The 13,927-nt window shown below is 46.1% G+C and overlaps 1 protein-coding gene across 1 annotated transcript in view; it reads left to right on the top strand.

The window, feature by feature from the left end:
* Positions 1 to 13,927, top strand: part of LOC308156859 (unconventional myosin-XVIIIa-like) — a gene marked incomplete at both ends in the record, with an annotated part of 81,831 nt that overhangs the window by 57,982 nt on the left and 9,922 nt on the right. Inside the window, 12 exons of the mRNA XM_080530306.1 lie at positions 707 to 830; positions 1,310 to 1,510; positions 1,683 to 1,793; positions 3,466 to 3,570; positions 3,787 to 3,933; positions 4,363 to 4,476; positions 6,255 to 6,371; positions 7,747 to 7,830; positions 8,672 to 8,809; positions 9,820 to 10,005; positions 10,348 to 10,487; positions 11,153 to 11,197. Coding sequence (XP_080386432.1) covers positions 707 to 830; positions 1,310 to 1,510; positions 1,683 to 1,793; positions 3,466 to 3,570; positions 3,787 to 3,933; positions 4,363 to 4,476; positions 6,255 to 6,371; positions 7,747 to 7,830; positions 8,672 to 8,809; positions 9,820 to 10,005; positions 10,348 to 10,487; positions 11,153 to 11,197 — 1,512 coding nt within the window. The remainder of the gene's footprint in view (positions 1 to 706; positions 831 to 1,309; positions 1,511 to 1,682; positions 1,794 to 3,465; positions 3,571 to 3,786; positions 3,934 to 4,362; positions 4,477 to 6,254; positions 6,372 to 7,746; positions 7,831 to 8,671; positions 8,810 to 9,819; positions 10,006 to 10,347; positions 10,488 to 11,152; positions 11,198 to 13,927) is intronic.

The following is a 13,927-nucleotide window of genomic DNA, read 5'->3' as shown; positions in this document are numbered from 1 at the left end:
AAGATTGAAGATGCTCTGTGGGGGTAATTATTTTCAGCTGTGCCAAGCTAAAGATACCTCCTCTTAGGAAAGAAAAATGGAATGACGGGGGACCGGATAGTTCAGAACACTTCACCGTTCAGCAGAACAGTTCTAAGTGTAGGTGCCCTCGACAATTGAATAATACATTATGCTCATGATTGCAATGCGATTCGAAATTAAACGCACCACCGTTCACTTGACGTAAAGGCAAGTGCTGATAATAAGGTTAACACAGGAGCTAGTGTATTTATAGTCCTTTATATGGAATGAGGACAGTCTGATGGCTGCTCTTAGGCTGTCAGCTACACAACTGAACTTGTCGAAAGAAGATGTACTTTTAATGTCTCGTCTCTGTCGACACTGGTGTCGCTGGAGGGTTCACACCATTCCAAATATTCAGAAAAAGTCATCTGTAATATTTATGATTCATTGGGGTTTTTTGCCTGGAAGAGCTATTCTCTTAGGGTAGGATTTGAACTTGAGATCCGTGCGCAGAACTGGAATTATAAATCTATGCAAATGTCGGGTAACATCGAGTTTGATTATGCAGAGTCTGGAGTGAGGATTATTCCATCCTTGGAGAGAGCCGCAGGGGGGGCTGTCTGATGGAACGCCCCCCAGGCTGTGGTGGTGGTGGTGGTGGTGGTGGTGGGTGTACTGAGGGGGGTGCTGGTGTGTGTTGCAGGTTTGACCTGGAGCAGACCCAGGCCCAGGACGAGGTCCAGAGGGAGAGGAGCCAGCGGGAGAAGCTCAGCCGGGAGAGAGACATGATGACCGGGGAGGTGTTCAGTCTCCGCCAGCAGCTGGAGGTACAGTACACACACACACACACACACACACACACACACATATACACAGGTACACACACACACACGGCCGCACGCACGTACGCACACACACACACGCACACATATACACAGGCGCACACACACACACACACACACACACACACACACACACACACATATGCACAGGTACACACACACACAGCCCCACGCAGGCACACATATACGCAGGCACACACATATACAAACACACACACATGCGCGTGCATACACACACACATACGCATACACACACACACACACACACACACACGCACGCACGCACGCACACGCACACGCACACACACAGATACAGATAATGGGTCATTATGTTCCCTCAGGGGAGACCATGTCTTGTTCTTCATGTCCTCTGTATGACTGGGCTGGGCTGTCTCTCTCTCTGACTCTCTCTCTGTCTCTCTCTCTCTCTCTCTCTCTCTCTCTCTGCTGCACCCTGCCTGCAGGACAAGGACATGGATCTGAGTTCGGTCAACCTGAAGGTGGAGCAGCTGGAGGCGGAGCTGAAGGACCTCTCCTCCCAGGAGTCCAAGGACGAGGCCTCGCTGGCTAAGGTCAAGAAGTCCATCCGTGACCTGGAGGCCAAGGTCAAAGACCAGGAGGAGGAGCTGGACGAACAGGCCGGAACCATCCAGATGCTGGAGCAGGTAAAGGAGGAGGAGAGGAGACCAATGGGATGGTGTATGAGGAGCACTTGTGTGTATGTCTTACTATGTGTGTTCGTGTGTGTTCGTGTGTGTACGTGTGTATGTGTATCTGTGTATCTGTGTGTGTGTGTGTGTGTGTGTGTGTGTGTGTACGTGTGTGCGTGTTCTTTAGGCCAAGCTGAGGCTTGAGATGGAGATGGAGAGACTGCGGCAAACCCACTCCAAAGACATTGAGAGCAAGGATGAGGAGGTGGAGGAGATCCGCCAGTCATGCAGCAAGAAGGTAAGTAAGACCGCTGACAGTCCCACTGCTGTGAATTGATAGACATTCATAGACATTCATAGACATTCATAGACATTCATAGACATTCATAAGCTAATTGGGATTTTATCAGTGTTGGGGAGTAGTTCCACTACATGTAGCTCAACTGTCAGTTTAACTGCATTTTGAAGAAGCTTGGTGGTAGTTAAACTAAATTCAAATCCTAGTACCGTATTTTCCAGACTATAAGTCGCTCCGGAGTATAAGTCGCATCAGTCAAAAAATGCGACATTAAGAGGAAAAAACATATATAAGTTGCACTGGACTATAAGTCGCATTTATTTAGAAATATGTTTCACAAAATCCAAGACCAAGAACAGACATTTAATCTGGAAAGGCAAGTGTATTCAACTACACAATAGCACACAGAACAACAGGCTGAATAGAAGTCTGGTATGTTAACATAACACATGAACAGTTATTCAGCAACACAATAGCATAAAGAACATACCTGGGAGGCTGAATAGGCTAAATGAACATAACAAGCCAGCGAGTCCAACAAGCAAGTTACCAGTAAGCAAGTTCACCAAGCTACCGTTTGCTTAGCTTCAACAAGCTAATGTTTTAGATAACTTCTTCAGGGGTATAGGAGGAGCATATAGTTGTCACAAGCCCAGAGCGGCCCAGAGCGCCCTCTGTCGGCTGTAGACGGTAATGTTTACTCCTTGGTTCATGTCAGTCAGTATGAAATTATATATATATATATTGATATATAAGTCGCACCTGACTATAAGTTGCAGGACCAGCCAAACTATGAAAAAAAGCGCGACTTATAGTCCGGAAAATACGGTAGTTTTTCCTGTATTTAACTACTTTTTTTGTATGTAGCGGTGCGCTAATTACACTTTTCCAAAGCAAAACTATTATTCCAGCCCTTGAACTTCAATTGCCCTACTATTTCTTCTCTTACTACCTCCCAGTCTCCCAACATTGCTCCACCCTTTTCTCTACCAGTAATTTCAGTCAGAGGCTTTCTGGCACATGGCAGACTGGTCATTTTTCAGTAACTGACTGTCCTGTGTTGGATAATGTAGTTTAAAAGTAGCTTTAGTTTGACAAACTATATTTCTCTCAAGGGTAGCTTTAAGTGTAGTTTTAATTTCTTTAATTTGTGAATGATTGATAATCTCATTAAGTACATGTTCAGAGTAGCTTCCGCAACACTGGATTTGATTTCTGCATAACTTCCCCCGAGTCTTCAGAGAACAACACAGCCACCCTGGTCAGACACACACCCGGCAGCCCTGACAGATGTGTCTCCAAACACACACATTTGCGCATTCAATCATGTGTCAAATTACACTGCACTCAGAATTCCTGTCTCGCCTGCCTCGTTAATTTGTCATGGCAACTAGATCTGTGTTTTGTGACGCTTACTACTTTTTTTTTTTTATTACTTACTGTTCGTACACATTTTTGTTCGTACACAAGTCACTTTTTCATAATTCCACTCACCGTTATATACAGCCAACTCTAGTTGTGGCCACCCAATGAGAGCAGCCATGTGCGTGATCGATGGAGGAGCGTGTGACTCCTCTGTGGTGATGGTGGTCTGTCAGCCTGGCCTGTGTCTCTGTGGTGATGGTGGTCTGTCAGCCTGGCCTGACTGGGTCTCTGGGTCTCTGTCCTGCAGATGAAGCAGATGGAGGTGCAGCTGGAGGAGGAATATGATGACAAGCAGAAAGTCCTCCGTGAGAGGAGAGAGATGGAGACCAAGCTGCTCAGTGCCCAAGACCAGGTACTCCATCACACTGGCACTGGCCACTCTCTCTCTCTCTCTCTCTCTCTCTCTGTGTGTGTGTGTGTGTGTGTGTGTGTGTGTGTGTGTGCGCGTGTGTGTGTGTGTGTGTGTGTGTGCGCGCAACATGCTGTGCGATGGCTCCTACATGGGTCTGTGAGATGTGACAACGCAGGGAGACAGTTGCTCTGTCGTGACGGCCATGTTGTCCTCTAGGTGAGCCACAAGGACGTGGAGGCGGAGAAGAAGCTGAAGAAGGACCTGAAACGTACCAAGGTTCTGTTGGGTGACGCCCAGCTCATGCTAGACCACGTGAAGAACAACGCCCCCAGCAAGAGGGAGATCGCCCAGCTCAAAAACCAGGTACAGCAGCCTACCGACAGGCCCGTTGTGTCACTGTCAGGACTAGGCTAGCCAGTGATGCCTGAAGCCAGGGACATCCTGTCTGCTGTACTACATCAAACCTAGCAATCCTTGTGTTATGATCTGCTGGGCCCAGTATATAATCTGAATTAATCTAGACCAGTTTTTGCTATGCAGGATCAGTTCCATCTGGCAGAGTTCGAGTTGTATAGGGGAAACCAGCCAGTTCGATCTGATCCTGGATAACGCGAAAGAGTCTGGATCATTCTGATGCAGATGAAAGGTTCTGTAAAACCGGGCCCTGGATCTTCCCTGGACCCTTCGGGCTTTATCCTTGACCTTAGCCTGCTAATCCTTTTCTTCCCTTCCATCCTCCTCCTCCTTCCTTTTTTTTCTTCTCCTCCGTTACCTCCCTCTATCCCCTCGCAGCTGGAGGAGTCAGAGTTCACGTGTGCGGTGGCGGTGAAGTCTCGCAAGGGCATGGAGTTAGAGATGGAGGACCTGCACCTCCAGATGGAGGACGTGGTCAAAGCCAAGATGTCTGTGAGTGACAGATCCCGCTGGTCCCATCTCCTGCTACTATAGCTGCCTACTGCAGACTGGACACACAGTCAGACACTTCAGATCACTGGTCTGTCAGGTCAGACAACAGAGATGTTTAGTAGTTAGCATTAGCATCTTGATTAGCTCTGTTTATGACAGCAACATGCAAGTGTCGATAGTTTCAACAAACATGACATTTATGCAAAACCTTCTCAATCATCAGTTTGGTCTTTAGAGAGCCCTAGCTTTACTCTGAAGTATTTTTTTCTCTTGACTATTTTCTGTTAAACGATTGAAAATCCAGGATATAGTAGTAGGGACAAACAACAAACTGGAATAAATCAATCAAGATACCGCATGCTGTAGTCCTTAGTATAGATATATAGATGAGACGGAGATGCCAGATGAAAAGAGATGCACAATTATTCCATACAGCTTGTCATTCCACTCTGGTTTCTAGAACATTATTTACAGCCTTGGCGGAGATGAGGAAATGGTATTGCAGGGGGTATTTTTGTTGTTGTTTTGATACTTTTAACGTGTATTATGTGTGTTTGCCTTAGTGTGGTAGTAGTGTCAGGCTCTGTTTTGCCTCCTGAGGTTTTCAGACTAGGTGTAGACCAGCCGCCTCTCCCTCCTGCAGTGCTTTGTGTCAGCTAACCAGGCGCTCATTGTGTAGAGACATGCAGAGGAGGCGCAGGCCCTCCTAATATGTAATCTCTGCCAGGCTCTACCACACCAAATTGCTGTGTGTAATTACAGCGTTTTAGTATGCTTTTGAATACATAACAGAAATGAACTAACCAACCAACCACGGTATTATTAAATCTCCAGTAGTGCCTGTCACCGTCTTGTACTCTCACACTTCAGAGACTATTTTAACAAATGTGTGCAACACCCACTTTAATCGTATATATATACACACACACACACACACACACACACACACACACACCCAGCCATCACAAAATCTAGAAATTATAAATGATTCCATACATATCTTGCTAATGGATTAATTAGCTTTCTTTCGATTTTTTTGTTCCCTCATTAATCATCCCTCACGGCTGTCTCCTCCTGAGAACACTCTCTGTGTTTTTGAGAGGAAATTGCAGACGGATCGTGACACTTGTGGTTCTCTGGGGAGTCCAGACAGAGTGCTATGGCCCTGTAGTCTGGGCTACTGGGCTAATTGGTGTGTTTATGGCTAAGAAGGGTCTTGTTAAATGTCTCCGGTTGGGGAAGACACACTGAGAATGTCTATATCTCTCCTCTGGAGCAGAGGGGGGGGGGGGTTGAACCTTTAGGGACACTGCCAGTTCATGCTGTAACTGGTCCCGGTTTTGTAGAGTGCCTTAATGAGCCAATCGGGGATGATTATCCCAAATCCCCCCTCATCCACCACCACGGCCAATGCCGTGAGTTAATATCCATCCAATGAGAAATCAGGACTGCTTGGTCTTCTGGACAGTTAATGACCATTGATTACCTTCACTGGCTCATGAAAAACGGCTTGCCGATTAGAGAGTAAAGTTTCCTTCCTTCTCTCTCTCTCTCACTCACTCACTCGCTCTCTCTCTCTTTTCTCTTTCTCTCGCTCGCTACACGCTGTTGTTTCTTTCTTTCTGTCTTTCTCTGCCTCTCACACACACACACACACTCTCTCTCTCTGTCTCTCTATCTCTCTCTCTCTCTCACACACATCCTCTCCCTCTCTCTCTCCCTCCCTCCCTCCCTCCCTCCCTCTCTCTCTCATGGTGTGTTCTCTTTGTCTGGGTCAGTTGGAGGAGCAGCAGAGCCGTCTGCAGCGTGAGAAGAACGACCTTCAGTCCCGTATGGAAGAGGATCAGGAGGACATGAACGAGCTGATGAAGAAACACAAGGCTGCCGTTTCCCAGGTAACAACACTGCCCACCCACACAGCTTTTGTTCTGTGACTCTAACAGTGTATGTCGCACTCCCTGCCCCCCCCCCCCCTCCCCACACACACACACAAATCAACATGATTAATAAAGCTAAAGCTCAGACCTATACGTACGAGTGGGTCATGATTCCTGTACTGTAGAACGAGTCAGGCTGCTCAGTAGTTACAGCTGATGTGACGTGACCCACAGAATTGGCAGGATGTGGTTAATTATCGTGTTCTTTCTCCCCTGTATATGGTGTGACACGACGTGGGCGCTAGATTCCACACCGCTTTTCAAAAAGCTGTTAATGTTTTTCCTATATGCGTAGGCGGAGTGCGAGATAATGGCCACTAAATACGTGCAATGCTATTTGACACGACTGTTTGGGAGATAGATGCAATCTGTTCCGGAGCAGATGATATTAATTAAAATGAATTAGGACTATGACGCGTTTTTGAGAATGCCTCAGTCAAGCATTGGGTAGTTTACCCTCCTAGTTCAAGGGGAGCGCGCGCGCACACACACACACACACACACTTACACTCACACATGCTCGCCCACACACACACACGCACACATGCACACATGCACACATACACAGGCACGCACACACTCACACACACACTCACACTCACACACACACACACACACTCACACATGCTTGTCCACACACACACTCACGCACATGCACAGATACACAGGCACGCACACACACACACACACATTTTAAATGCTTTATTTATGTCCACATACAAAGTACAATTCTAAAGGACATAAATACTAACAGTGCATTTTGACATCCTGGAAACAATTTGTTACAGTAATGCTGAGCCAACAACCAGTTCTGCCACACACAGGATGTTATTCGCACAAGACCAGTGGGTTGATCAATACTAAAAGACAGACAGTATCCCGCTCATGGGTACAGGAAGCACCGCCTTCTCCATATTGAGCGGCTACCAATAATAGCGGATATTGAGCAGTATTTTGCTAACTGTTTGGCCCTTCTCTTAGGAAGACCAGCCATATGAAGGCCTCTAACAACAGACTTATGAACATGGCCCAGGCTGCCAAATATAAAAACTAAAAGTTGACATCTGTAGCCCAGTTGTGATATGGCCTGCTCCAGCTGTTGGTATTTTAAGATTTTGGTTAAAAAGGCTTCCTCTAGGCTATGGTCAAAGGTGCAGCCAACTTCTAAAATAAGCACCTCTCTGTGGTTTTCATTGACAATTACAACATCAGGGGTGTTTGCTGAACACACACACAAACACATCCGTTAATGCAGCCACATGCACACACAGCATTTCCACACACGTCCACTGGGTGTTATAAGATCTATGTGTATCTATGTGTTGGTTGTTAGTCTGCCAGGGACCTGGGCCAGATCAGTGACCTGCAGGCCCAGCTGGAGGAGGCTATGAAGGAGAAGCAGGAGATCCAGGACAAGGTACTGTACCATGAACCCCCCCCCCCACACACACACACACACACACACATTCATCACATTCATCAGCCCTTCTGAGGACGATTTGCCCTCAGCACAGACACACACACACGGCGTCCTACACTGACAGTACAGCTGCACCTGCTAGGGCTCAGAGCTCCCCCCTGTACGCTGTGCTGCTGCCTGGGATTTCAGGTGGTTTTAAAAAAGATCTGTCACAAAAGCCACTGATAGCCATCTAAAGCCTGAGACCCTGTAGTGATTAGCTGATTCCCCTATGAGAGACAAAGCCTGTGTTTGTAATGACTTGAAAGGAGAGCTCCAAATCCTTCTTGTCTGCGATGCAAAGCCCCCTCATTAGGAGCCACGGTGCATATTGGGTACTTTTAATTCCACGTATAGCTTTCATCCTTTTTTATCAGTTATAAAAAAAAAAGTCTCTGAACAAGTTTGCAAAGCATTGATCTTTTTCCTCCACAAAGCTCTGCGGTGATCGTTATTTAGTCTCATTCACTACCTCTCCATCTACCCAGAAGAGGCAAGAGGGGTTATCTGTGTCTCATTGGCTATTCATCTTAGATAGTCCAGGCATAATGAGCTACATTAATGCTGGAGGTCCACCCAAAATCCAGTCTGGGGAACTTGTTATTCACACACCTCTTGAGGAGAAAAGATAAAAGTTTTTTTAGTTTTTTTTGGCATAGATACTTTTCAGTTTACACTTTTAGTAACTTTGAGTAATGCTGGAATGTATGTAGTATGGATTGGAGGAGAGGAGGTGTGCCAGTGTTCCCCAGTGATCAGTGCTGCTCAGTGGGTGACTGTGCCTCTGGCCCTCCTCTAGCTCCAGTCCCTGCAGAGCCAACTGGAGTTCCAGGAGCAGTCCATGGTAGAGAAGTCCCTGGTCAGCCGACAGGAGGCCAAGATCCGTGAGCTGGAGACCAAGCTGGAGTTTGAGAGGACCCAGATCAAACGCCTGGAGGTGAGTGGGGGAGGGAGTGGGAGGGAGGGAGTGGGAGGGAGGCGAGTGGGAGGGAGAGAGTGGGAGGGAGAACGTGGAGGGGGGAGAGTGGGAGGGAGAGAGTGGGAGGGAGAACGTGGGGGGGGGAGAGAGTGAGTGAGGGAGGGAGGCGAGTGGGAGGGAGAGAGTGTGAGGGAGGCGAGTGGGAGGGAGAGAGTGTGAGGGAGAACGTGGGGGGGGGGGGGCGGGAGAGAGAGAGAGAGAGAAAAGAGGAGAGAGGGTGAAACAGGGTAAGCTACGAGGCTACTTTTGTGCTGTGAAGGGAATCAATAATGAATAACTACCAGCCTTCAGTAAGTATTCACCCCACCTGGATTTTTTCCACATTTAATTATGTTACAACCTGACTTGAAAATAATTTAATAGATTTGGATTTGTTACTTATCTACAGAAAATACCCCATAATATCATTAGGTATTCACCCCCTTTGCTATGACGATAGCTAAAATGCAAAAAGTTTAAATGAATCCATCTGAGTGCACGGATAATAGTTCATGTGATTTCAGAATGAATATCTTCGGGCTCTCTGAGCTGCATAGGAATTAATGACCCAGTGTGTGGATTAGGCTGTCCTCGTCACTACCAACTCAGCACATTTCATAATTTACTGTCCATCCTGACAAAAACTCCCCAGTTGTTGCCGGTGACAAGCATGCCCGTAACATGATACAGCTACCACTATTCTTCACACGGGGGATGGTGTGGAAACTGCAGTGACCAACAAAAAAAAATCTATTTTGAAGTCAGGTTTGTAACACAACCAAAAGTGTAAAGGTCCGGGGGGGGGGGGGGGGGGGGGGGGGTGACTACTGACTGAAGGCAGGCACTGTAGGCTCCTCACCAGCAGTGAGTTCTGCAAGCCTTGAGCTCTTAATTACACTTTGATATCCTCAAAAAGCCTGAACAGGAGTGCGATTGATGCTCAGACATCAGGCCCTGACTTTGTTCCCCCTCGTTCCCCCCCCCCGTAGAGCCTGACGGGCCGTCTGAAGGAGAACCTGGAGAAGATGACGGAGGAGAGAGACCACCGCGGCGTCGGGGAGAACCGCGAGAAGGAGCAGAACAAACGCATGCTGAGACAGACGAGGGACATCAAAGAGGAGATGGCAGAACTGTCCAAGAAGGAGGGTGAGGCGAGCCGCAAGAAACACGAACTGGTGAGTCAGGGGCTGGACCGGAGAAGTCCGCCATGAAGGACTGGGGAAAAGGTGCATGACAGTCAAGCACGTGACCTGTCAAACTTGCTCATTTGGGATAATTGACTTCCATTGGATTTTGGTTTCAAACGCGATTAATTAGCGGTTAGTGAAAGTGGCCCGATAACCACAGAACCACATGTGGATTGATGTGGATTCCTTGTCTATAGACTCCGTTTCAGGGTATGGAACCCAAATGATGTGATTTTGTCATTTGAGTATATTTAACACTTTAAGTGTTGCTTGTTTTTAATAGAGGGTTTGGGGATGATCGTGGTCTTACTTTGCAACATGACCCTTCAGGAAATGGACATCGAGAGCCTGGAAGCAGCCAACCAGAGCCTGCAGGCGGACCTCAAGCTGGCCTTCAAGAGGATCGGAGACCTGCAGGCCGCCATCGAGGATGAGATGGAGAGCGACGATAACGATGACCTCGTCAACAGGTACAGTACAGGGCCCTTTCTAGAACATTCTTTACCATAATAAGCGGTAGGCAGGGAGACCAATGGGACGTCAGTTGCCCTATCGAAACACCCAGAACAAAATTGAACATTTACAAGTCCAGTACTGTTGTTTGCAATAAAATAAAAAAAGAAACAAGAACAAAGCTATCAAAAGAACACAGCCTAGGTTTCAGTCAGTTACGGTGCTTGTGTAACGCTGTCCTGGTTTAATCCTGTCCCCTGTGCCATTATGTTTTTTTAGTTGTTGGTTTTTCTCTGTTTAGAGAGTCTGCCGAGGCCTCTTTATGGGGAGGTTCAGGGTTACTCTACCTCTGAGCCCCCACAGAAGTAAACATTGCAATAATACAAGGCCGCAGAGAGGGACGGTTTCTCCTCTTTACCCCTCCTCCTTTTGAGAAAGGTCAGCAACAGGATGAGTTGGTATTCCGAGTCGCTGCTCAACATTGTACAGTATGTTCATTTCCAGCAGCAGTAGTTTGAGGGTCATTTTACTTACAGTGTTGTGCCTTTCCTGAGGCACATTAACCCCCCCCCCCTTCCCCCTGGCTTTTCTTTTTCGCAATATGTTAGCTGTGTGTCTCACAACTTCTTCTTCTCGTTTTTTCTTCCTTTCTCTTTTGTTTGGTCTCCCACTCATCGCCCAGTTTACAAGACATGGTGACAAAGTATCAGAAAAGAACGAACAAAACGTGAGAGCGGACAAAAGGATCCTTTCTTTTCCCTCGTGATTGTTGGTTTGCTGGTTTGCTCAACCCATCCTCCCACATGAGAGAATGATGCAGTTCTATAATTCAGGAGGAGCTTTGGTTGTTTTTTTATGATGAGATTGTGAACTGAATGAACTTGGCTGGAACTACATTACAGTAGCTTACAATCTAGGCCTACTCATGTTCTCATTACTGTAGAAAAACAACAACAATGGCACTAAATGATTCCATTGAATAACTGTTCGCCATGGAATATGATCAAATGCAAAGAATAGATGACTGCATCATTGTCTCATGTTATAACATTATCCTCTCATCTGAACCGAGACCTTGGACCTCCACCTTGCATCCTGCATCCTGTCACGTGGCATGTCGTTTTACATACATGATTTTGAGAATTTGCATAACCTAACCATTTGACTAATCCTGTCTCATTCCATGGTCGTCATGGCGGTCATGTTTAGTTTAAAGGAATGTGTCAGACTCATGGTTATCAGGTTTTGTTGCTTTTAGAGCCGGTGTCTAATGATCGCAAATTGAACCCCGAATTGCTCCCAATGTGCGGGCCCGGAGCCTTGCATGGTAGCTTGCCGCCATTGGTATGTGAATGTGTGTGTGAATGAGAGGCCATTGTAAAGCGCTTTGGAATAAGCCGCTATATACTGTAAGCGCAGTCCATTTCCCATCTCTCTGTGGAGTTTCTGGTTCTCCAGATGGGCTTTGGCTGGGCTGCTCTGTCAGCGACGCTCAGCTTCATCTACTCAAGTCAAAGTGCTTTTTTTAGTCACTTAAGAGATCAAAATAATATGTTGATGTCCATCAACCTATATCAATTCTAAAATTCAGCGTAGCACCTCATTATTCAGACTGGCTTGGAAAAAACCGGAATAAGGGACTTTTTTTCCTTCGGAGCAGGAGAGATTGTTCCTTTAGTGCATTTACTGCTTTCCCTCCTGACCAATTCCATGATTTGTCAGACTTCTATGAATTGTCAGACTTCCAGACTTCCATGAATTATTAACCTCAATTGCTTCTTCAACGGAAGCAGACACCTCTGCTCTGTAAATCATTTCCTATTACTTTGTATTATTCATCTGCTATACTTAGTCATGGGAATCCGTACAGTGCAGCGTCCTCACATCCACATCAAACCTGTGAGTTTCTAACTCTGCGCTGCTCAAGAGAAGGGAAGAGAAGCAAATCACCATGGTTACTTAAGAGCAACCGTGTTCTTATTTGATCTTCATGAAATGGTGGTGTGCGATAAACAATTATGAAACAATCCATTTCCTAGTCAATGTTCTGCAGAGTGTGGACTTCCTTTTGACTTTTATTTGTGGTCATTGCTCTCATAAAAAAGTGACAAGGGTAGGGTCAAATAAAACTGAAACTACTGAACATCATGAGAAGCACATTATGTTCTAGCGACCAGTTCTGTTCCTGTTATTGAATCACGGTCCACAATGCACACAGGGTGACTATAACACCAGATTCTGAGACCAGACAGGGACAATCCATAGGAGCTTGATGATGAATAGAAGTTTGTGGAACAGAGATCTACAACCGGTGGAGGCCAATTGTCAGAAGCGATTAATATCCAGCTCTAAATTCTCTATGCTTGTTTGCTCCCCGGAGCCTCGGCACTGCTTAGCCAGTGGTGTGAGGGCAAGGACATAAATTGTGTGTGACACCGTTTCCAAAGCACTCGATTACAAGCCGCCTCTGTTCCACAGCTGCTTCTCTTGTTCTTGTCTAGTGCAGGTGTGCGTGCGTACGTGTGTGGGAGAGACTTCAGGCTACATGGGGGCCGGTCCTCTCTTTCCCAGGAAGCTTTGTTCAATACATTGAGTTTTAGAAACACAGAATGAATGTCCACTCATGTGATGACCAGAGATAGGTCTCCTAAAGCTCACCTTTTAATGTCTCTAGCTACAGTAGCTCCTCCCTATGCCCCAGGTAGAGAGACATGTGGCTCTGCCCATGCAGAAAGAAAGGAGGGAGCTGGGAGATGACCGTCGTTTCAATGTAATTATTTTGCTTGAACAGAGAAGCTAGCTACAGTACTATGAAATAAGGTGATATCAGAGTTAGACAATGCTATATTACCTGTTTCCATTCGCTTCTAGTCTTGTACCCCGTCTTCACCTCACAACTAAGACCATGGTCATTGTTAGTGTGTAGGTTAACGACAGAAGTATCGGTATGCATGAATGTAATCCACTGAATGTAACATGGTTTTAAGCTACTCAATGGGCCTGATGATGATTTGCATTTTTAAGGATGATTTCCATGCAGTTAATGTAAAGTTTACATGACCTTCACTCTCAGGTCACTTCCTGTCAGGGGCTGTGCAATTGATTTTTTCAATAGAAGAGCCAAGTCACTGAACAACTGTGATAAAAAAAACTAAAAACATTTACCATTTACATTCACCAAGGACTAATAATACTTTATTACCATTGATTCTTGAATAATGTAACTTAGAAATGCCGAATGAGCTTAGTTTAACATACCCCATCATAACCAGAAATAATAAATAATAATAAGCTTGTTTTATGGTTAAAACTATCATTTTGATCTCATGGATGGTCATTACATTTCACCAGCCCAGTCCCTCAGCTGTTTACCATATAAGGGCAGAATAAGGGGGAGACTGCTTTGTTGTCGTTTGAATCTCAGATTGACCCTTTAAGTTAAGACACTGTAGTTTTG

The sequence above is a fragment of the Nansenia antarctica genome (genome assembly GCF_963989245.1).
Source record: "Nansenia antarctica genome assembly, chromosome: 4".
Taxonomy (NCBI): Eukaryota; Metazoa; Chordata; class Actinopteri; order Argentiniformes; family Microstomatidae; genus Nansenia; species Nansenia antarctica.
Note: the sequence above shows the minus strand (reverse complement) of the source record. Positions and strands in the feature narration are given on the sequence as shown.